Source organism: Tribolium castaneum, chromosome 6 (genome assembly GCF_031307605.1).
Source record: "Tribolium castaneum strain GA2 chromosome 6, icTriCast1.1, whole genome shotgun sequence".
In the NCBI taxonomy this organism is placed as follows: domain Eukaryota; kingdom Metazoa; phylum Arthropoda; class Insecta; order Coleoptera; family Tenebrionidae; genus Tribolium; species Tribolium castaneum.
Genome location: NC_087399.1, coordinates 11,253,412 through 11,275,445, shown reverse-complemented (window position 1 = coordinate 11,275,445; position 22,034 = coordinate 11,253,412). Strand labels below are relative to the sequence as shown.

Genomic DNA, 22,034 nt, shown 5'->3' with positions numbered 1-22,034 from the left:
CATCATTTTCAAAAAGTCATAGTAGCCTTGCAATTTGACAGTTGACAATCCTAAAGACTTGAAAAGACCCTTTGAGCCTTTGGCTATCAAAAAAAATAATTATTCCCTTGTTGCAAAAGGTTCACGAGCTGTAATATTTTAAATGAACCCCTGCAAATGAAAATTTGTATAAAAAATTGACATATACGTCAAAGACTATGACAGATAGGTACTATACCTGAGGTAGAGGTTGTTCCATATCTACTAGAGAACTAACAGTCACATAAAAGACCCTTGAAATGCACCCACTTTGTGAAGATAATGAAGTACATGAGCGTGCATTTTTTTCTCTAAAATTTACTTAGTTGTCATTTTGGCATTAATAAATTTTAAGGACGAAGATACGCAGAATATTACTATTATTAACATTTTGTTCATTATTCGCCATCTTACGTATCTTATTATAATTTTTTAAAGACTAATAACAGTGGGTTTGAAAAACACTTTATTACGACGTCTATGGGTATTTTTTTATTTAATAGTAGTATTTGTGTCTGTGCTTTCTTTGCTGACGATAGTAAGGTTTGCAACATTGCTTAAAATCATTTAGTACTTGCAAAAGATGTTCAATCTGTCAATGAGTAGAGTAAAAAATGGCTTTTGTCTCTTAACATCCAAAAATGTGGGTACTGCATCTTGGTCGAAATAATCCTTGGATAAACTATTCTATTGATGGTGTTCTGTGAGATAATGACTTATAAAGGAGTGTCTATAACTTTGGACCTTACTTGGTCAGATCAGGTGGCAAAGGTGCTTAAAAAAAGTAATACAATTGCGTTATTTCTTCAGTAGTTCTGCAGTTTATCAAACTACAAAACTACTGCCTTAATGCGTTTATAAAAGCTTGTTTAGACCAACTTTGGTGTTATTACATCCAAAATCATTCAAAAATCACTTGCTTAAGGTAAATGAAACCTAATGACGTAATATTATTTCGTTCAAAAATTGAACAAAATTTCCCAGGCAAGGATTAATTTTTGATACAATCTCATATGTTGGCAAAGTTTGCATAAAGAGAAATGTCGCAAAGTAGACTGTTAGGACTAAAGAATGATTCTCATTGTTGATAGAAAATAATTTTCAAAATTGACTAGATTTTTTATAGATTTTTTTTAGTTTTCAAAATTGTTTTCTGAATTAAATAAAAAAGTGACCGCATTTTAGAAAACTTTCTCCCCTACAGCCCAAGTAGAAGAACGTATCTTGTAAATCAGTTTCAAAATTGATACTAAAAACGACTGTAATTCACAGCGGAAAATGGCTAAAAATTAACTCTTTTTAGCCGCCTTAATCATAGACACGAACATGTTTTTTAGGCAACCCATTCGCGATAGAGGTGGTTCTGGAATTTGAATTTGCCGCATTTAATTATTTTATTTCTATGAAATTTACGAAAAGTATTAGCTTTTTCAAAACTACAAAAACGCCAACATCGCATTTTCTCTCAAAATTAGTTATAAATTATTTATGCACTTCAAAAAATAATAGTTAATGTAATTAATATTTTCAATGAGATATCTAAACATTAATAACTATTTTGCAATTTTATCAATCTTATTTAAAAAACTAATTTGATAAAGTGTTCGTTTTTTCTTAAAAGAAGCGGCAAACTTTTAATACCAACTACATTTATAGACAGATTGTATTTGATAAAAAATAAGTTTCATCTGGTAAGCAGATCGGTCCAGGGTGACCCTAAATCGGATCTCCTACTAAGATATACCCTGTATAAAAACGCATGAAATTCAAAAGTGCATTCTCCGTGACGTTTCCGCGCGCCGTCTGGTGATTGGCTAACGGCGCAACCGTGCCAACCTGTCGCAATAAATCAAAAGTTACTAAACTTGAGAAATGAACTGTCATCATCCTTTGTACGGTTTGGAGGATTATTCAGCATTTATTCACGACGCATTTACCTGATTTCTCGCTTAAAATGCCTCAGGAGCCCCGAAAATCCGAGCGAAAGTCACTGGTGAGAACTCTAACCTCAAAGTGTCACATCATAACAGTTTTTAGCCCCCTTTATCACCTGGCCCAATTCTGGACATTTCGGACGATGAATTGGTGTCAATTTCCGTGCGAGACTTGAACCGACAACTCAAATTGAGGGGCTTGTCTCGGGAAGACATTGTGCGTATGAAGCAAAGAAGGCGCACTTTGAAAAATCGTGGGTATGCAGCCTCCTGCCGCATAAAACGCATCGAACAGAAAGACGAACTAGAGACCGAAAAAACACAAGAGTGGCGCGACATGGAGACCATGCAAGAGGAAATTAAACACATGAAGGATGAAATGAGCAGCATTCGCACCAGATTTGAAGCTTTAAAAAAATTCGCAATCAACAACAAAATCCCAATCCCAACCGAATTAGAGAATTTGTAGTAGGTTTTAATACAGTTTATTAATTAAAGGTACAAAAATGAATCATGTGCTATTGTCCATGTCCGCTTTTGCTATCCTCTCCAAATCATCCAGACTCAAATTGTTCACTTTATTTTGAAAGTCTTTCATGAATTCGTCCACAATTGCGGAGCATTGTTGGTCAGAATAGTATTGGCGGAGGAATCGCGTCAGGGCTGCTTTGAGTGTGTCTGGTTTTTTCACAGCAACGTAGATTTTAGCCCCGTCTTTGAGATTGGGGTACGAACCCACTGTTTTGTCGTCTTGTAACGTCTTCCCGCATACAACCATGGTCTGTTGTGCCACGGGAATGTTGATATCAGTGGCTACTTTCTTCTTCAATTCGAGAATTGTGGTGGTCTCTTGGGCATCCACCATGCAGCTGCCCCCGCGTATGCTCTTAATCAAAATCTTCATTTTTGGGGCTGTTTTCACATACAAACAAATTTATTATTTTTTGTTATTGATGGGAGAATGAACAAATGTCATTCTGACAGTTTCGTTTTGACAGATGATTAAAGTTTACGGTGGACCAAGCATGTGTTCAACAGTATTTCTTTTTTAAATATTATTATCAGAGATTTCTGATCATAATCATGAAAACATTAAGGGCCGGTTTATAGAAAGCTTTGTTAAAATTTAATTCGTTATTAAAAGTTAACAACGCCAATGGACCAATCACATTTATTCAATTTGGTCACGTGATCAATTAATTACGCATTTAATTGCGAATTAAATTAATGACGCTTCTATCAACCGGTCCTAAATGTTTTCTTTATTGGTAATCTATTTTGCTTATTTAAAAAACGGTGCAGTGTAAACAAATCCAACTTTCAAAAACGAGCAATTCTTAAAGTGTCCATGTGTTATGCTATTTAATAAAATTTAAAAGCAAGAAATCAAATTATTTTTCAAAATGGCTTTACTAAAATATTGCTGTGATTTTGTAGAGGCTGTTGTATTTTTAGAATTAAAAGGTAGTGAAACTATAAAGCATAATTTAATATACAACATTTCCAAAAAGTAAAAAAATTCAAAAACTGACATTTTAAGTAACTTTGACAGCTGAGCACAGCGCTAATATACATACATAACAAACTGAAATACTAAAAAAACTATAGAACTGGAAAAAAGAAACATTAATAAATTGAAACATTACACTCTTAATAAAAAACAATGACTAAAAGACAAAAAAATGAGAAACTCAAACACTATAGAACTACAAATTAAGAACATAATTCAAAAACTGAAATTTAGAAATTAATAATATAGTAAAACCACAAAAAAATAAAAAATTTAGAAAGTGAATATGGAATTCAAGGAAAGTAATAAACTAATAAATTAGTGTAAAACTAATAAAATAGTGAATTGAAAAAGCGGATGCATTTTTTTTAAATTAAATATTAGCGGTTTCAAAACTATAAAAACGCCAACATCGCATTTTACCAAATCATTTTTTTAAATAAAGTTGATAAAAATGTAAAACAGTTATCAATGGTTAGATCTCTCATTCAAAGTATAAATTACGTTACCTATTATTTTTTTGAAGTGCATGAATATTTTATAACAGTAAATTTTGAGAGAAAATGCGACGTTGGCGTTTTTATAGTTTTGAAACAGCTAATACTAATAAAAAAATTTAAAAAAATTGTATTTTAAATTACAAAAGTGAAAAATAGGATGTTTAAAACACATTTAGGATACAAGTCAATTTAAGAGTTTAGGAAAATCAAAAGGAGAGTTAAATATTTACATTTTTAACAAAGCACATTTATTTCGTGTTTTATAAAAGGCCCTTAAAAATTGCGGGTTAGGGATGTTTTCTACGGCACAAATAACCCAAAGAGAGTGAGTAACACAAAAATAAAGGTCAAAAGAACAAAAGGACAGTTCTTTATAAGAATTATCTAAAAAAATGGACAGTGATATAATACATTACTGTGTGAGGGCGCCACGGGTATAGTTACCCGCGATTTAGCAAAATGCTTCGCTTTCGTAACGTTTTTATGAATGGAGTTTTCAGACCTGTCAGTTCTATGATCCTGATCAAAATTCATGCGATATATTTCATTAATGGCATTAATTTCTAATCGCTTGTTATGGGTATGTTTTAGTTAATTGTAGTAAAGAATCATTGACTGGTCGGCTGTAATTTTTTAACTGTCATGCAATGGCGCTGTCTGATATCACATGTCAAGTTCATGAAGTGTCAAGTTGATTAATTTATTCAAACAAAAAATCGGTAAGTGAAAGTTATTGACTTAAAATCATTGTTTGCATGATTACTCATTCGATTCGCACACAATTGCATGGTTTTCCTCAATTCCGATTAGTTTTAGACTTTACCAGAAAATTATACCAAACTAACAAAATTACCATTTCCTGAATCATCGCATATATTATGGGATTATGGCCTACATTTCTCACGTAATATCCCCATCGGTTGAAATTTCAATTTTGGCGCTTTCACTTTTACCTCAAAACTCGTTTTATAATTTCACTTCGCAATCAAAGTTCAAGTACTAGTTAGAAACATCATCGAGTGTTGTTGTGCGGTTTGAACCTTTTGATTTTTCCACAATCAGCCAAAATGGAAGTGGTCGCAAATTTGCGCAACTCATTCGAAAGCGGCAAAACCAAGCCCTTGCACTTCCGAATGAAGCAGCTCAAAGCCCTGCTTCGCATGTACGAGGAAAACATGCCCCAAATGCTCGAAGCCCTGCACAAAGATTTGCGGAAATGCAAACACGAAGCGGTGGTAATGGAGACCGAGTACCTCCTCAACGACCTCAAGAACACCATCGCGAACTTGCACAAGTGGGCGCAGCCCGAGCGCCCCCCGAAGCGCTTCGTCAACTTGCTCGACTCCTTGCGCATCTACAGCGAGCCCTATGGGGTTGTCCTGGTCATCGGCTCCTGGAACTACCCCATTCAGCTCACCCTGCTCCCCGTTGCGGGGGCGATCGCGGCTGGGAATTGCGTCGTGATCAAGCCATCGGAGGTCTCCGCAGCTTGCTCGAAATTCATGGCGGAGACAATCCCCAAGTACCTCGACAGTGATTGTTACAGAGTGTACGAAGGGGGCGTAGCACAAACCACCGAATTGTTGAAACAAAGGTTTGATTATATTTTTTACACGGGCTCTTCGCAAGTCGGCAAAATTATTCATTCCGCCGCTAATCAGTATTTAACTCCAGTTACGTTAGAACTGGGCGGGAAAAGTCCGGTTTATTTGGACAAAACCGCAAATATTAAAGTCGCAACCAAGCGAATTTTGTGGGGAAAATGCGTAAATATGGGGCAAACTTGTGTTGCACCTGACTATGTTATTTGTTCGAAGGAAGTTCGCGATAAATTCGTAGATTGTGCCAAAACGGTCCTTGTTGAGTTTTTCGGTACCAACCCGAAGGAATCCCCCGATTTGGGGCGCATAATTAACGAAAGACAGTTCCAAAGGCTTGTTAACCTTCTCAGAGGACACAAACCGGCAATTGGGGGCTCATTTGATGCCTCTGACCGTTTTATAGAACCCACAATTTTGACCGATGTTCAAGCAAACAGCCCCATAATGCTTGAAGAAATTTTCGGTCCCATTCTCCCAATTATCACAGTTGGTGATGCGTCCGAAGCTGTTAAATTTATAAATTCGCGCGAAAAACCGTTGGTTTTTTACATTTTTTCCACTTGTTCCAAAGATGTGAATCTGTTGGTTGAGAATACTTCATCAGGGGGTGTTCTGGTCAATGATACTATAATGCACATGGCTACGGATATGCCCTTTGGAGGGGTTGGTTTTAGCGGGATGGGGTGCTATCACGCCAAGTATACGTTCGATACGTTTTCGCACAAGAAGAGTTGTTTGTATAAAGATTTGGGGTTGTTGGGGGAAACTTTGGGGGCTGCCAGGTATCCACCCTACACTCCCGGAAAATTGAAATTTTTGAATTTGCTACTAAGAAGGTGGCCGGGATTTCCATGGAAGGCTTGCTTGCTGCATACTTTTATATTCAGTGTGGGGTTTGTTTCGGCTATTGGGTATAAGTATTTCCTTGACGAAAAGCATTGATATTTTGTTGTTGTTTTAATGGTAAAGGTGTTGTATTGCATGTATTAGCCCAGGGAACAATTTTGTATTGTTAAGGTAAAAGTATATTATTGTTTTAATATTGAGATGTTTATTATATTTTGCTATAATAAAATGTATGTTTTGTGATATTTTCTTTTATTGCTACCTCTACCATAACGTAACTACTCGCAAGGGGATTTTTCCATTTGGAAATAGTATATTAAAGTATAAGTGGATATTGAGGTCTTTAAAGTACACGGGATTTTTCGAGCACGACGGCGTAGCCGGAGTGCTCGAAATAGAGCAAGGGTTTTAAAGACCCGTTATCCACAAATACTTTACGTTATTTTTGTATTGGTAAACTTGGAAATCATAAATACTGATGTTAATATTACAAAAATTGGAAATAATGTAATGTGAGATCAGTATACCTTTCGTTGTCATGGAATTGATGGTCATTATAAGAAAAAATCATTAAAAAGATGCCATTTATACTTCATGTTTTTTGGGTTATTGATGTTGTTTTGGGCACTTTAAAGACGCGCGTTTTTGAAAGTTGGATTTATTATTATTATACACACTGCACCGTTTTTTAAATAAGCAAAATAGATGACCAATAAAAAATGAGTTATGGATGCTTGAAGTTTTCCAAACGAACATTTGTTTTTTTTTTTTCAAAATTCGGAATCACTGAAGGGAAGATTTTAGCTTTCCCCTTCAAAAATATTTGAAAATGATAATTTAACAATTTTTGAAGGGGAAGTTGCAAATCAAAAATAAGATCCTAAATTAGGGCCAAAAAAACTAAAAACACGCCAAATCTCAAAACGAGATAAAATAAAACATTAATAAAATTGCAAATTAGCTCAAAGTTTTTTATTTACAACAAACGAAAAAATTGCACATAATATACTTTGGTATAATACCGCTTTGTGATAGTTTCTTTTATTGCAACCTCTGCCATAACAGTAAGTTCAAAAAACTCGAGTGACTGATGTAACTATTAACAAGGAAGAAAGTGAAGTTATGTAATTCAAGGACGCTAAATATTTATTATTGGTATTTCAATAAAAACTGTCGATTTCAGATGAATTGGAATGAAAAAACAAGGTGAAAATTTTTAGATTCGCATTTAAATAATGCTTATATTAATTCAAGCATTCAGGTCAATGACTCATGTTTTCATACGTATACTACTATCAAGTATACCTATGTTTGAATTTCGTTAGTACTGTGAAATTATTATAGTAATTATTGGCCTAGAAATTTTTAGACGGAACATCTGGTTTGGGACTTGATTTATAAATAATTTGTTTGACTGGACAATTTATACGTTTTTAATACTTTTTAATTATTATCTGGCATTGAATATAAGAAGACAATAGGATTTTATTTGAAAACAGGAAGCTAATGAGATGATGGAAAATATCTGACAGTATTGGCAAGGACGTTGAATAATAGTTAATTAATAGTTTTAATAACACTGATTGAGCAAAAAACACATGTCATCATGATTAACTTTATTTCCTTTATACTTTGAACTTGATTGAAAATATTTAATTTCACCAGAATAAAATTTATGCACGTTTTTATTCATTTTTTTTCTACAGACTGATCTAGAAATACTGAGTCTGTTGGCAACACTGGACGTAAATTTTTAAGGATACCAATGGAGTACTCCTCGAGCTAACAACAATTTAATAATCTTGTGGGGTTGTACGTCAAATAATTGTCAAGAAAAATTGAATTCGGTTGCAATGTTACAAATTATGAGCACAAATACTTTCAAATGTGTTGCCAACAGACTCAGTATTTCTGGATCAGTCTGTACAATACTTGTTTTATTAGGTTCATTCTTCATTAATTTGGATTATCATTTGGAAGCGACATTTATTTTGTGTTATCACATCGTAATATAGACAGGTGTATTAAAAACGTTGTGATAAAATTTCATTTGTGGTAATTTAAGTAGTACTTGAAACTTTATGACATGACTGTGGTTAAAATATTTTGTAGTTAACGATTTGTTTAGTTTCGATGATAATTAGTGAAACCTTGTTTTTTACTTTTACAAAAGAGCGAAATATTTTGCTTCCTTGTGTATATTAATAATTTTTAATGTCATATCAGCCATGAATCATTTATGAAAAACATTCAAGTTTTTTTTATTTATTTATTTATTTTCTAATGATTGTAATGACAGTTATTTTGTTACTTAATGGAAAATTTTGGTGAAGGTTGCCAGTAATATTTTATTTGCATGACATATATTACTACGAACATACTCATAGTTCATAGGTTTATCATCTGATTAAAAAAATGGCATTGTAGAAAATATGTCTTTGGTTAAACGGTCAACATAACAATTATATTGTATTTAAATTATAATGTAGAACCCGCTCTGAAATTTCAGAAATATAACTTCTCAATTATTCTTTTAAATGATGATACTACGTCGAAAATGGCAATATGCTATCGGTATTTTCTAAGGTAATGTGGCAACGAGGATGACAAGGAGATTGTACTTTCTGCATAATAAGAGAAATAAACAGAAAAAAGGGGAAAGACAAATGCTTTGTAAATATTAATTTGAAACAAACTAGATACTTTATTTCCTGACTTTTTTATCAGAAAAGTTTTCGTAACCCGCTGCGTTCATGCTCCAAACAACATTGTTTCAGTCCAGGCGTTGACAATGTTTAGTATTAAAAAAGTTTCATCTTGTTTTTGTTACGAAGACCTAATTTAGACTAATATTACGTCTAGCAGTAAATATCAGTTTGTTCAAGTTTAAAAATTAATTTTATCGGTAAATTAATTATTGCTTAAATTTTAAATGTTTATCTTTTGAGTGTGTTTAAACTATGGATAATTTAAACAAGTAGCTTTTCCGATCTGTAAAGAATATTTCAGAAGTTATATCGGGTGTATCAAAAATGCGGATAAGCTCTTGAGATAATTAAAAAAATCATTGCTTCTTATTTAAGATGCAGCAGCTCGTAAAAGTTGCAAAAAATGCATACTTTAATGTGGAATTGTAGGAAAATTAGCCCTGCTAACTTTGTCTTTAATTAATGATTTATTTTACTGTTTACTTGATTTATTATCTAATTTTTCAAAAAATATTTTCGAAAAATATTTGCTTTGGTTTTTAAATTATTATAGGTCTATGTTTTTTCGTTTCGGATTATTCAATTTTTCGTTATAAAAAAGACCAATTTTTGAAAATTCACTACGAAGTCACCAATAAATATTTTCCAAGAAATTTGCCACAAAAGTTCCTTTCAGTGTTAGCAAATGGTCGACTTTTACTTGAAACACTCCGATAATGTTCAGGATGTGCCAAAACGCAAAAAGTTGAATAACTCATATTTTTCAAATGGAACACCATGTGTTTTTTTATACGTATCGATAGCATTTTATATAAGGTTTCTAATGGTTTTGCATAGCAAATTTAAAATAATTTCTGAAATTTTTCAAAAAAAAAAATATTACAAAAAAATTTGATATCCTAAGATCTGATCAGTCAAATGGTAATTTATTTTTTAATATGTACTAATGTGACTAATTAAGTATTTACATTAGTAATTTAATCATTACTTCATACATAAATGAATTTTACTTATCAAGAATTAATAAAATAAATAAATAAAAAAAGAAAAATTTTTTTAACATTTTTAGAAATACTTCTAATTTACTGTACAAACCGCATATCCTTAGAAAGCTTATAGAAAATGCTATCGTAGGTGTAAAGAAATACATGGTGTTCCATATGAAAAAAATGAGTTACTCAACTTTTTTGCGTTTTAGCACACCCTGTTACATTATGTGCGTGTTTCAAGTAAAAGTCGATAATTGCTAAAACTAGAGCATATTCTGAGTTTTTTTGTTGCAAATTTATTGGAAAATATTCATAGGCGACTTCGCAGTGAAGATGAATAATTCCGAAAAGAGATAGACCTATAATAATTTATACAAAGTTACATTGTATGCAAAAATATAACTTTGTTTCACCACCCTACAACACCTTGTGTATAATAAAAATATTTTGAGTTATCAGATAATGAAAACAGCATGCCAATATTTTAAGTAACAAAAAAGTTATAGATCGATTACTTTCCCCTGGGTCACCTATATATTGGAAATTTATTTTAGAACGAATTTAAATTTAGTTTTAAGTGTGGGGGGCTTTCAGAGAAGACAACCAAACCATTTAGCAAAATATATCGCATGTACATTAATTTTTTTAAATTGACAGGATTTCTACTTTTTTTGGCATTTCGGTCGTACTCTTTTCAGGTTTTTAGGTCGAATCCTTGGGGTTTTCAATTTGTTCCGCTGTTGTTTTTTATTTACTTCTTTCAGAATTTTAAATAAATATTTCGGGTTTATATGCATACTAATTAACTGACCTTCCACACTCTTTTAGATATGACGACGAAGTTGCATGGCGTTTCATATATTATTCTGTTTTGTTAGAGAGGAAAGTACTTACTAATATTGTGTTGTTTCTAAAATAAAATTAAAGTGAAAAGAAACTTGAGCCCAAGAAATATGTAAAATGAGAACAATAACAAAATCCTCACTCACTAAAAAAAATTCAAACATGGCAGCTCTGTAACTGTAATAATGACAATATTTCGAACCAAAACCAAAAAAAAAAAATTTTGACCAAAATCGGGAAATATTTAAAGTTGTAACTTTTCTTGCTTTATTTTTGCAATTGTTCGATTTTGCAAATTTTTTTTTGGTTCAGGTTTATATGAGTATTTAGGTTTTTCGGATAAACAATTTTTTTTAGGTTTATAACTGGAAACTATTAGGTTTTCAATTATATTACGTTTTGGTTTTCTTGGTTTTAGATTTAAATTTTTCCATATTTTAGATACTATTACAAGTTTATTTGTAATTCAGATTGCAGAAAACAATTCTATCATCATATTGTTTTCCTACTTTGGTTTCACAAATTGTTTATTGTGAAACCGAAAGTAGTTTCACAAAAGGAACTTTTGTTTTTGAAATAGTTTGAACAAATTTTGATGAGTTAAACTAAACAAAAATAAACAATAAAAATAGAGAGTAGAAAAAATAGGATATTACACTCGTTTTATAAGGCTTAATTGTGGCACTCATTCTATTGCAGCACTCCTTCGTCGTGCTTCAAAACTATTCGTGCCGCAATAGAACGTCTTTTAAAACTCGTTTAATAGTATACTATTCTTTGTTTGAGTTATAAAGTAAAAAAATAAATTTTACTTTTAAATTAAAGTGCTCGATAAAGTACCACTACTACTAGATACTAGGTATAATGGGCGTAATTTATCATTCCAACAGCAAAAACAAATTGTTAAGGTAGGTGGCAGTAATTTTGTATTCATTTAAAGTTTGTTTATGCATGCGGTGATTATTTTTCTAAAACAGACCACTTGCCTAGATATACAAGGTGTATCAGAAATACGTGTCTTAATTTTAACAGGTAACAGAGCTCAACAAATAAAACATCGTTTCTATTTACAAATAGAAGTTTGTAAATTTGGAAAAAGATAACATACTGAAGCATGTACCCGCCTATGGGTACAAAAATAAAAGAGCCGAACTATTTTCGTTGTGATAGAAACGAACAATGTAAACGATTTAAAACAACAATGAAAATTGTTGTTATGAATACAAACTAATTATTAAACACTGACCGGCTCGTTTGTACCAAAAAAGGAGGAAAACAGTGAAAATTATAAATAAGAATTTTGCAAAACGTTATATAGAAAAGTTGTTGGATTTGATTAGTTGTATTACGTATTTCTGATACACCCTGTATTACTGCTAGTATGATTAGATCTGAAATGAATAATCAAATATTGAAAAATACAGTAAGGGTGTGTGTAGATATCTGTGGGTGTGACTTGCAGTTAAAATCAACCAACAGCTCAAAATTTGCTCTTTTATCTTATAAGAGTTATAAGTTATAACTTATGATGGTTTGAATCAATATCAGTGAAAGTAATAAAATCATTGAAGTAAGTGTTTACCTTTTGTTAAAAAATTAGTTGTGGGTAACGTTTTCGGAATGTTGTTATGCACTTTAAAATTAGTTTAGTTTAGTGACCACAAATATTTTGAATTGATTCAAAAAATTGAAGTCAACCTTCATTAATTTATTGACCAGTAGTGAAGTTGCAGTTTTGCTCTATTTTTTTATAAAAGCGATTCAGAGGTCACCCTACAGAAAAACAACTAATTAAGTGCAAGCTGCAGAGCCTTGACTTAAATATTGCTTTTTTGTATTTGTTTATTTGCAAAAATTATGAATTCACAACTATTTCAACAAATGTTGTTTGTTGAGCAAATATTATACTTGCAGACGAGACGTTTACCTACATAGGTTAGTTTGTTGACCCGAAATAGTTAAATAGATCATTCCATTAAACAAATCTTTGTGCGCTAATCGCATTTCTTGCGAAGATAACGGATGACTTGGCATTAACACAGGCATAAAACTGTCGTAGGTTTTAGTTCAGAGCAGTGTGTGTGAGGAAGGTCAAAAACGCATCCGTTTTTCCAGTGCTGTATTTACCATCATAAAGTAAATTATCGCCGATCTATTTTAACTTCAAGGTAAGATGTTACTTGTAAAAGCCGGCGTTAATCGACTTTGCTGCATTTCCATAGAATATCTGACGTCCATTAGGCAAAAAAATTACATCGTCAGTCTAAGGTCAACAAGTCTGTCGGTCAATTTCAATGGCATTTAATTTTTACAAAGTGTAAGTAGTTATTGTTATTGAGCTTCAGTTTTGTGGTGTCGACCTGGAACCAGAATCAAATTCGTAAGTTATCAAGTGAATTTGCCCAGAATTAAATTTATACCGATTTATTACATTTATATACCTGTTGTGATGACTGACGTAAAAATTATTTACGTTCTTGTTGTTGTTATCTAGAGAGTAAAGTTCAGGACAATTTAATCGCAATCAAAATACCGGGTTCTAAAAATAAAATTCCAATGTAAAAATGAATATCATTGGGTGGGGCCTTTTTTGAAACATTTAATATTTGGGACAATTTTAGTTTTAAGTACTTTATTACAGAAACAATATTTTTATACATGAAAAATCTAATTCAAATTAGTATCTAAACCGTACATTTTTGTCGGGCGATAGTGCTTTGTTTACAGCCAAAAAAACAATTATTTTTTCCTTTGCAATATAAAATTCTTGATTTTCAAAACGTCTGTTTCTGCATTTTTTTAGAGTAGAAGCTGGGTTGCAGAAAAACTAGGTTTAACTTAATTTTTTTATGTCAGAGAATATGCATATTTATAAATTAAACCTCTTTAAACCATGAAACTGGCCATAAAAGACTACAAATGGAATAATGACACCAACACAGCATAATAAAGATAAACAGTGCAATTAAAAAAACTAACAACGAAACAAAATAACCTGCATTCTGGGTGATAATTTCATAAAGAATGATTGTTTGAGTTGGTAATAGATACAATTAAAGTTATTTGTTCTTCGACACTATTTTCTTGTAACAAATACGATTAATCTGAGAGACGATTTACCAAAAGTAGTGCAAAACAATGTAATTTGGCGCCATTTTGATGCTTCAATGGGCACGCAACGTCATCAAGTACGATGTCATAATAATCATTATTTGATGGAACATTTTACGAAAACTTTTAAATTGGCAAGAAGCAAATTCAGGATTGTATTTTTACGAATTCCACAAATTTCAGGGGGCGTTCATGCAAGATTACCTCCATTGTCATCCAAACTCTTGTTTTTTGAAAAACCTTTTTTAAAACAAAGATTTTAAATCAATTTTTCACTTTCAAAATTGAGATATTACTAACTGTCATAAAAATCCCTAAATCGACTAAAATAATAATTTTAGTTTAAAAATGGCAAAAAAGGGGCAAATTACAAAAAATAGTATAAAAAAACTCGTTTTTGAAACTGAATTCGTGCTTTAGTGTGGTCTTATGAAACTTGTTTTTAATATACAAAGTGTTTTTAAATGAATATCATCTAGTTAACTTTGAAATTGGTTTACATGTAAGATAATTTGTGCCTCCCTTAGTCAATAAATGTCACATCTGAGAAATTCAGTTATTTTCTTTTGAAAATTTCGTTAAAATGCAACTAAATTGTTAGACCGAGCAAGAAAACACTTTAACTATAGAAGCTTATTTCCGAATTGGACACTTAATAAATAGAGAATGGTAGGTAATATTCGATGTCTAAATGCCTACCATAAGTTTTATGAAGCGGCATATTCTGATTTTACATGAGAAATTCACAGACGACTAGATGAGAATCATTAAAAAACACATTGTACTATTATGGTTTGTTACAAATTCCAACTGTTACTTTTGTGAGCGACCAAGGAAATGATCACTTTAGTTTAGGAAAAATTGCCAGCAAAAATCATTCACTTACTCGAAATATTTGCCATTTTCCAACTTTTGTTGTTATAGATAAATTTTTCGGTCTCGTATTGAAAATACTCACACAGGATTATTTTTTAAGTTTATTGTATTCTTTATTCTTTCAAATTTTAATATTCTTGAGGAGTTTGTTGCATCTGTAAAATTTGGCTATACTTAAATACTTAAAAATTATTAACGTTCTAACTTTAGAATTTCAAATTCTTGAATCTTGAATCCTTTTAACGATATTTAGACCGAAATGTCTTTCAAATTACGTTTTTTGTTGAAGAAAATGTATCCTTTTCGTATATGTCTTATTTAAACATATTCTATTAACCACTTGCATTCAAATATTGTTTCCTTTGTACATTTTTAGCTGATTTTGTTCAATTTAACTTAATTTCCAACGAAAATCTATTATTTATAAAAGCACTGTTAATTTCGTATTTATTTTTTTCATGTCGATACTGTTTCTAAATGTGTATTTTTCGTCATATTTCGTTTAACCAAACTTTTTTTTATTGTTCTCAATTGAAAAAGAAAAATTAGTTCGATTTAAGCAGAAATATTCTTTTAAATGAGAGTTATATTTAATTAATTTTGTTCATAAGGATTTTAAAAAATGGTTTATAATTTGCTAGAAATTGCAGGATTGTTTATTAAAAACTCTTTTTATTTTAAACGATGCTGCCGAACGGAAGGTTGTAAAAGTATGTCCTAACTGTAATATTTCCTCGTAATTTAATCGATTTTTTCGTTTGACTAACTTATAAACCAGCTGGATATTGTGTAAACTAGCTGAACTGGTTTGTTGCAATTTGTGACCTAAAAGATTTTAGTTGGATTTTTGCTATCCGGCCCTGTTGGTAGGCGTGTCATTCGTTTTGATTGTGACTGTATACTTATTGGTAAAATGAAATTTTATCGTCTAGAGAAATATGGTTCACAACCATTGTTGTTTTTCTGTTTTTGATGTTTTTTCATTGTTCAATTTCTTGACGTTTATAATTGTCAATCAGAATAACCCAGTAATAAAATAATTCAATAATTCAATCGGAATAATATAGGATGGAATATCGTATTGTATTGTAGGTACATGACGATAAAATTCACCATTATCTTTTCAACAATTTGGTTTTGTTAATAATTTACCCTTTTCTTTCTTTTATATTTCTGAGATTTCGCTAAATAGATCGATCTGTTGGCAAAAATTACCTTATTCTAGAGATTCTCTGTCGACACAGAACATCACAAACAAATTTTATTAAGTTTGTATTTTTCGGCAAAAATACCTAATCTTTTTTAACCGTCCATATACAAAGTGATGAATTTATGATATGCAAAAATAAACTTTGAAAGGAGTTATTTTCAATTATTTTGTTTAATTATATTTTAATGATATTTTTTTATCTTGATGTTATAGTAGGAGCCGGCTTACAGAACAATTTAATTGCAATCAAATTTTAATTCAAATTAAACTTGACATTTGACATACTAAATGGCAACTTAATTGGAATAGTTTAATTCTGAATTTAATTTTAATTTCGCTTTCTGTAAACCGACCCTATAAATTGCAAAATTGGTAAAAGATTTTATTATATAACCACAAAATTGCTGGAACAACAAAAAAATATACAATGGGTCGGTTTATTATAAAAGCGTCATTAAGTTAATCTGCAATTAGATGCGTCATCAATTAACCGATCACGTGACCAAAGTGAACAAATTTGATTGGATTGGTCTCTTTGCGTTGTTAACTATTAACAACGAATTAAATTTTAACAAAGCTTTCTATAAACCGGCCCTAAGGGTCGGTTTACAGAAAGTGAAATTAAGACTTAATTCAAAATTAATCTAATTCGAATTAAGTTGCCTTTTAAAATACATTGACAAATGTCAAGTTAATCGCGATTAAAATTTAATTGCAATTAAAATGTTCTGTAAACCAGCTCTAAGAGTCGATTTACAGAACATTTTAATGGCAATTAAATTTTAATTGCGATTAACTTGACATTTGTCAATACATTTTAAATGGCATTTGAATTAAATCTTAATTTCGCTTTCTGTAAACCGGCCCTAAGTGCCATTTGAACTTTTTAATAGTTTTAAAAAACATTAAGGGCCGGTTTACAGAAAGCAAAATTAAGATTTAATTCAAAATTAAACTAATTCGAATTAAGTTGCCATTTAAAAAGCATTGGCAAATATCAAGTTAATCACGATTAAAATTTAATTGCAATTAAAATGTTCTGTAAACCGGCTCTAAGGGCCGGTTTATAGAACGCTTTGTTAAAATTTAATTCGTTGTTAAAAGTTAACAACGCGAATGACCTGACCTGACAAGGCTGTATCTATCGTACGTTTATAGGATAAGGACCGGTTTATAGAACGCTTTGTTAAAATTTAACTCGTTGTTAAAAGTTACCAACGCGAATGGACCAATCAAAATGGCTGAATTTGGTCACGTGACCAGTTAATCATGCATTTAATTGCAGATTAAATTAATGATGCTTCTATAAACTGGTCTTTATCGTATAAACATACGTAGATACAGCCTTGTCAGGTCAAGTAAAGTCAGGTCAGGTAAAAAATGCTATAAATCACTGGTTTAGACAATTTTTCATATGACGCAATATCAAAAATTCATACAAATATTATTTTTGTCTTAAAAATTGAAGACCAAAACTTCTTCCACATTTTCCTGGCAACTTCTCTTTTATTGGAAAGGTGCTAAACAATTTTTAATTAATAGAATTTGCCTTATACTTGTGTTTAAGCTTGCACTTTTTTTAATGTTTTGCTCGATATTTCGTGTTTTTTTTCGAATGAGACGTAAACTTAAAAAAAGTATGAGAGTAGAAGCAATATTATTTTCTATTTTGTTCCAGTCAAAATGTCGAACCCCTCCGAGGCTTTAGCCACCGCACGCAATGCATTTTCCACCGGAATCACAAAAAACGCCCCATTCCGCCTCAACCAACTAAAAGCACTTTTACGTTTATACGAAGAAAACACCCCTGCGATCATCGCAGCTCTGACTGAAGACCTGCACAAATCCAAATACGAATCCTTGATATCAGAAGTCGATTATCTCAAAAACGACGCCCTTAACATGATTTACAACCTCTCTACTTGGATGGAACCAGAAAAACCCGAAAAAACCCTCGTCAACATCATGGACCAGGTCATAATCCACAAAGAACCCTACGGTGTAGTCCTCATAATCGGAGCTTGGAACTACCCCCTCCAGCTCGTTTTCGCGCCCCTTGCTGGGGCCATAGCAGCTGGGAATTGCGCTCTCTTGAAACCGTCTGAACTAGCACCAGCTTCGTCAAAACTAATCGCAGAACTGGTCCCCAAATACCTTGATAACGACTGTTTTAAGGTTATTGAAGGCGGGGTTGCTGAAACCTCTGCACTTTTGAAGCTACGGTTCGATTATATTTTTTTCACCGGGTCCACACATATTGGCAAAATTGTGAGCGAAGCTGCAGCTAAGTTCCTCACACCTGTGACGCTTGAACTTGGCGGGAAAAGTCCAGTTTATGTTGACAATACTGTCGATATTGAAATTGCAGTTAATCGAATCATGTGGGGGAAATGTTTTAATTCGGGCCAAAGTTGCATCGCTCCTGACTATCTTCTATGCACCAAAGAAGTGCAAGAGAAGTTTATCGAAACTACGAAGAAAGTGATAACGCAATGGTACGGTGAAAAAGTCAAACAATCGCCCGATTATGGGCGAATTATCAACGACAATCACTTCAAACGCATCGTCAAGTTGTTGGAAGGAACAAAAATTGTCTATGGGGGAGAGTATGACTCAAATGAGCGTTACATCGCACCGACGATTGTAGTCGATGTAAAACCAACAGATCCTATAATGCAGGAGGAGATTTTCGGCCCGATTCTGCCTATTATAACCATAGATAACGCAGTCGATGCCATTAACTTCGTCAATCAAGGGGAAAAACCCTTAGCTTTGTACGTGTTCTCGAACAAGAAGACTGACATTGATTTGTTCATTAAGAACACGTCGAGTGGCGGCGTTTGTATTAATGATACCATGATGCACTTCTCGTGTGAGAGTTTGCCCTTTGGAGGGGTTGGTAATAGTGGGCTGGGGGCCTACCATGGCAGGTACAGCTTTGATACGTTCACGCACAAGAAGGGAACACTTGTTAAGAATGCAGGCAAGTTGGGTGAGAAGTTGCAAAATGCGAGGTATCCACCCTATAATGAAAGTAAGGCCAAGTTTCTTAGTACCATGTTGAAGAAACGGCCAACGATTCCGATGACGTACATGTGGCATTTTATCAGTTTTGGGCTGGGGGTTGTGGCCACTTTGGCGGCCAAATGTGCGTGTAACTACATGGAGTATAAGAAACATAAGAATCAGTTTTGAGGTTTTTGTAATTACTATTGAGTTTATATTGTTGTTTGTAATATTATGTTTATAATAAAATTTGTGGATTACTATATATTTTATTGAATAATGAGGGCCCCACGTTGGGCGCCACGAACCTCACGTTGTGCGCCAAGTTATAAACTTTCAAAATACGTGGTATGTCATTAAACAAGAGTTTAAAATCTCGATACAAGTAACCTAGCGAGAGTGGAAGTACAAAAATGAAAACTTGAAAATTTTGCATGAGTTGGTAATCTGTATATTGTATAAAGTGCTACTTTATGAAGACAAAACAGTTCTGCAAATTACTGAGAATACTGAAAGCAAGTTATTTCCAAGGATATTTGACTTTTATTTTGTTGCCTTTTTATTTTATTTACATTGATTTGTAACGTTCTTCCAGTTTTTCATAAAAAAATTCATAAATTTCAATTAATTTTGCTTAGCTAAGGGGAAAATACAAAATGACGTGAACATTATATCGCTCTTATTTCACTGATAAAGTCACAAAATGCGTTGAATTTTGTTAAATTGAGGGAAAACATTGTAAATGCAAGTTTGAATTAGGTTTTTACGATTATTTGATAACATTTGGAGCTTTGTTCTGTTAAAGAAACTTAATTCGAAGAGTTGTGGATTGGTTTTGCTAAAACAAAAAAAAACATTTAAGATTAAGAATGACATGTCTTATTTTCACTTATTGCTATTAATTTGCAACGTATCTTCTCTGAGAAACTTACTAGGTCTATAGATTTCTTCGAATTAATGTAAAGAAAAGGGTAAAAATACAACTTATGTGCTCTGGAGAGCGTTGTCATCGTTTAGAGAAAATCGACAGAAATAGATTAGGAGATTTTTTATTAAGAATCTAAATTAACTCGTGTTTTGCTAGATGCAAACATAAATTACTTTCTATATTTTTTCACTGGTTCCACACATAATGAAAAAATTATGAGCGAAGCTGCAGCTAAGTTCCTCACACCTGTGACGCTTGAACTTGGCGTGAAAACTCCAATATATGTTGACAATACTGTAGATGTTCAAATTGCAGTTAATGGAGTCATATAGGGGAATTGTTTTAATTCGGGCTAAAGTTGCATCGCTACTGACTATCTTCTATGCACCAAAGAAGTGCAAGAGAAGTTTATCGAAACTATGAAGAAAGTCATAACGCAATGGTACGGCGAAAAAGTCAAACAATCGCCCGATTATGGGCGAATTATCAACGACAATCACTTCAAACGCATCGTCAAGTTGTTGGAAGGAACAAAAATTGTTTATGGAGGAGAATATGACTCTAATGAGCGTTACATCGCACCGACGATTGTAGTCGATGTAAAACCAACAGATCCTATAATGCAGGAGATTTTCGGCCCGATTCTGCCCATTATTACCATAGATAACACAGTCGATGCCATTAACTTCGTCAATCAAGGAGAAAAACCCTTATCTTTGTACGTGTTCTCGAACAAGAAGACTGACATTGATTTGTTCATTAAGAACACGTCGAGTGGCGGTGTTTGTATTAATGATACCATGATGCACTTCTCGTGTGAGAGTTTGCCCTTTGGAGGGGTTGGTAATAGTGGGCTGGGGGCCTACCATGGCAGGTACAGCTTTGATACGTTCACACACAAGAAGGGAACGCTTGTTAAGAATGCAGGCAAGTTGGGTGAGAAGTTGCAAAATGCGAGGTATCCACCCTATAATGAAAGTAAGGCCAAGTTTCTTAGTACCATGTTGAAGAAACGGCCAACGATTCCGATGACGTACATGTGGCATTTTATCAGTTTTGGGCTGGGGGTTGTGGCCACTTTGGCGGCGAAATGTGCGTGTAATTACATGGAGTATAAGAAACATAAGAATCAGTTTTGAGGTTTTTGTAATTACTATTGAGTTTATATTGTTGTTTGTAATATTATGTTTATAATAAAATTTGTGGATTTCTACATATTTTATTGAATAATGAGGGCCCCACGTTGGGCGCCACGAACCCCACGCTGTGCGCCACGTTATGAACTTTCAAAATACGTGGTATGTATTTTTTAAAAGTTTAAAATCTCGATACAAGTAACCTGGCGAGAAGTGGAAGTACAAAAATGAAAACTTGAGAATTTTTCATCAGTTGGTAATCTGTATATTGTATAAAGTGTTACTTTATGAAGACAAAACAGTTCTGCAAATTACTAAGAATACTGAAAGCAAGTATTTCCAAGGAAATTTGACTTTTACTTTGTTTTCTTTTTATTTTATTTACATTGATTTGTAACGTTCTCCCAGTTTTTCATAAAGAAATTCATCAATTTCAATTAATTTTGCTTAGCTAAGGGGAAAATACAAAATGACGTGAACATTATATCGCTCTTATTTCGATTATGTGAGGCGTATTTCACTGATAAACTCACAAAATGCGTTGAATTTTGTTAAATTCAGAGAAAACATTGTAAATGTAAGTTTGAATTAGGTTTTTACGATTATTTGATAACATTTGGAGCTTTGTCCTGTAGAGAAACGAATAGTTTTGGATTGATTTTGCTAAAACAAAAAAAATACATTTAAAATTAGTAAGAATGACATGCCTTATTTTCGCTTATTGCTATTAATTTGCAACGTTCTTTGAGAAACTTAGATTGGTCCGAATTAATGGAAAGAAAAGGGAAAAAATACTCCTAACAAGTTATGTGCTCTGG

At 32.5% G+C, this 22,034-nt stretch overlaps 5 protein-coding genes across 7 annotated transcripts; 4 read left to right on the top strand and 1 right to left on the bottom strand.

Annotated features, from left to right (window-relative positions):
• Positions 1-1,852: 1,852 nt before the first annotated feature.
• On the top strand, positions 1,853-2,463 carry maf-S. Its single transcript, XM_001807507.4, has 2 exons — positions 1,853-2,011; positions 2,056-2,463. The coding sequence occupies exons 1-2, from the start codon at positions 1,973-1,975 to the stop codon at positions 2,419-2,421; spliced, it is 405 nt and encodes a 134-aa protein (XP_001807559.1). The 5' UTR covers positions 1,853-1,972; the 3' UTR covers positions 2,422-2,463.
• On the bottom strand, positions 2,415-2,964 carry LOC655973 (ubiquitin-like protein 4A). Its single transcript, XM_962527.5, has one exon. It carries the CDS (start codon positions 2,854-2,856, stop codon positions 2,464-2,466), a length of 393 nt encoding a protein of 130 aa, XP_967620.1. The 5' UTR covers positions 2,857-2,964; the 3' UTR covers positions 2,415-2,463.
• A 1,559-nt stretch (positions 2,965-4,523) lies between these two features.
• LOC655245 (aldehyde dehydrogenase, dimeric NADP-preferring) lies at positions 4,524-6,652 on the top strand. The gene is made up of 2 exons (XM_961340.4): positions 4,524-4,681; positions 5,025-6,652. Exon 2 carries the CDS (start codon positions 5,030-5,032, stop codon positions 6,503-6,505), a length of 1,476 nt encoding a protein of 491 aa, XP_966433.1. The 5' UTR covers positions 4,524-4,681; positions 5,025-5,029; the 3' UTR covers positions 6,506-6,652.
• Positions 6,653-12,494: 5,842 nt separating this feature from the next.
• Positions 12,495-21,293, top strand: LOC655896 (aldehyde dehydrogenase, dimeric NADP-preferring). 3 transcript variants are annotated; one of them, XM_015982249.2, is made up of 3 exons: positions 12,956-13,117; positions 13,172-13,329; positions 17,825-21,293. In XM_015982249.2, exon 3 carries the CDS (start codon positions 17,830-17,832, stop codon positions 19,339-19,341), a length of 1,512 nt encoding a protein of 503 aa, XP_015837735.1. In that variant the 5' UTR covers positions 12,956-13,117; positions 13,172-13,329; positions 17,825-17,829; the 3' UTR covers positions 19,342-21,293. The 3 variants fall into 3 exon arrangements, with proteins under 3 accessions (XP_015837736.1, XP_015837735.1, XP_008199992.1); XM_015982250.2 differs by lacking the exons at positions 12,956-13,117; positions 13,172-13,329 and adding an exon at positions 12,495-12,519; XM_008201770.3 differs by lacking the exon at positions 13,172-13,329 and having other exon boundaries at positions 12,957-13,117.
• LOC103314817 (aldehyde dehydrogenase family 3 member A2) lies at positions 20,500-21,293 on the top strand. Its single transcript, XM_015982248.2, has one exon. The coding sequence runs from the start codon at positions 20,500-20,502 to the stop codon at positions 21,217-21,219; it is 720 nt and encodes a 239-aa protein (XP_015837734.1). The 3' UTR covers positions 21,220-21,293.
• Positions 21,294-22,034: the final 741 nt, after the last annotated feature.

Coding starts and splice junctions, on each gene's coding strand:
- maf-S (XM_001807507.4), top strand. CDS start 1,973: ATGCCTCAGGAGCCCCGAAAATCCGAGCGAAAGTCACTG. Junction 2,012..2,055: donor AATCCGAGCGAAAGTCACTG/GTGAGAACTCTA, acceptor AACAGTTTTTAG/CCCCCTTTATCACCTGGCCC.
- LOC655973 (XM_962527.5), bottom strand. CDS start 2,856: ATGAAGATTTTGATTAAGAGCATACGCGGGGGCAGCTGCATGGTGGAT.
- LOC655245 (XM_961340.4), top strand. CDS start 5,030: ATGGAAGTGGTCGCAAATTTGCGCAACTCATTCGAAAGCGGCAAAACC.
- LOC655896 (XM_015982250.2), top strand. CDS start 17,830: ATGTCGAACCCCTCCGAGGCTTTAGCCACCGCACGCAATGCATTTTCC.
- LOC103314817 (XM_015982248.2), top strand. CDS start 20,500: ATGAAGAAAGTCATAACGCAATGGTACGGCGAAAAAGTCAAACAATCG.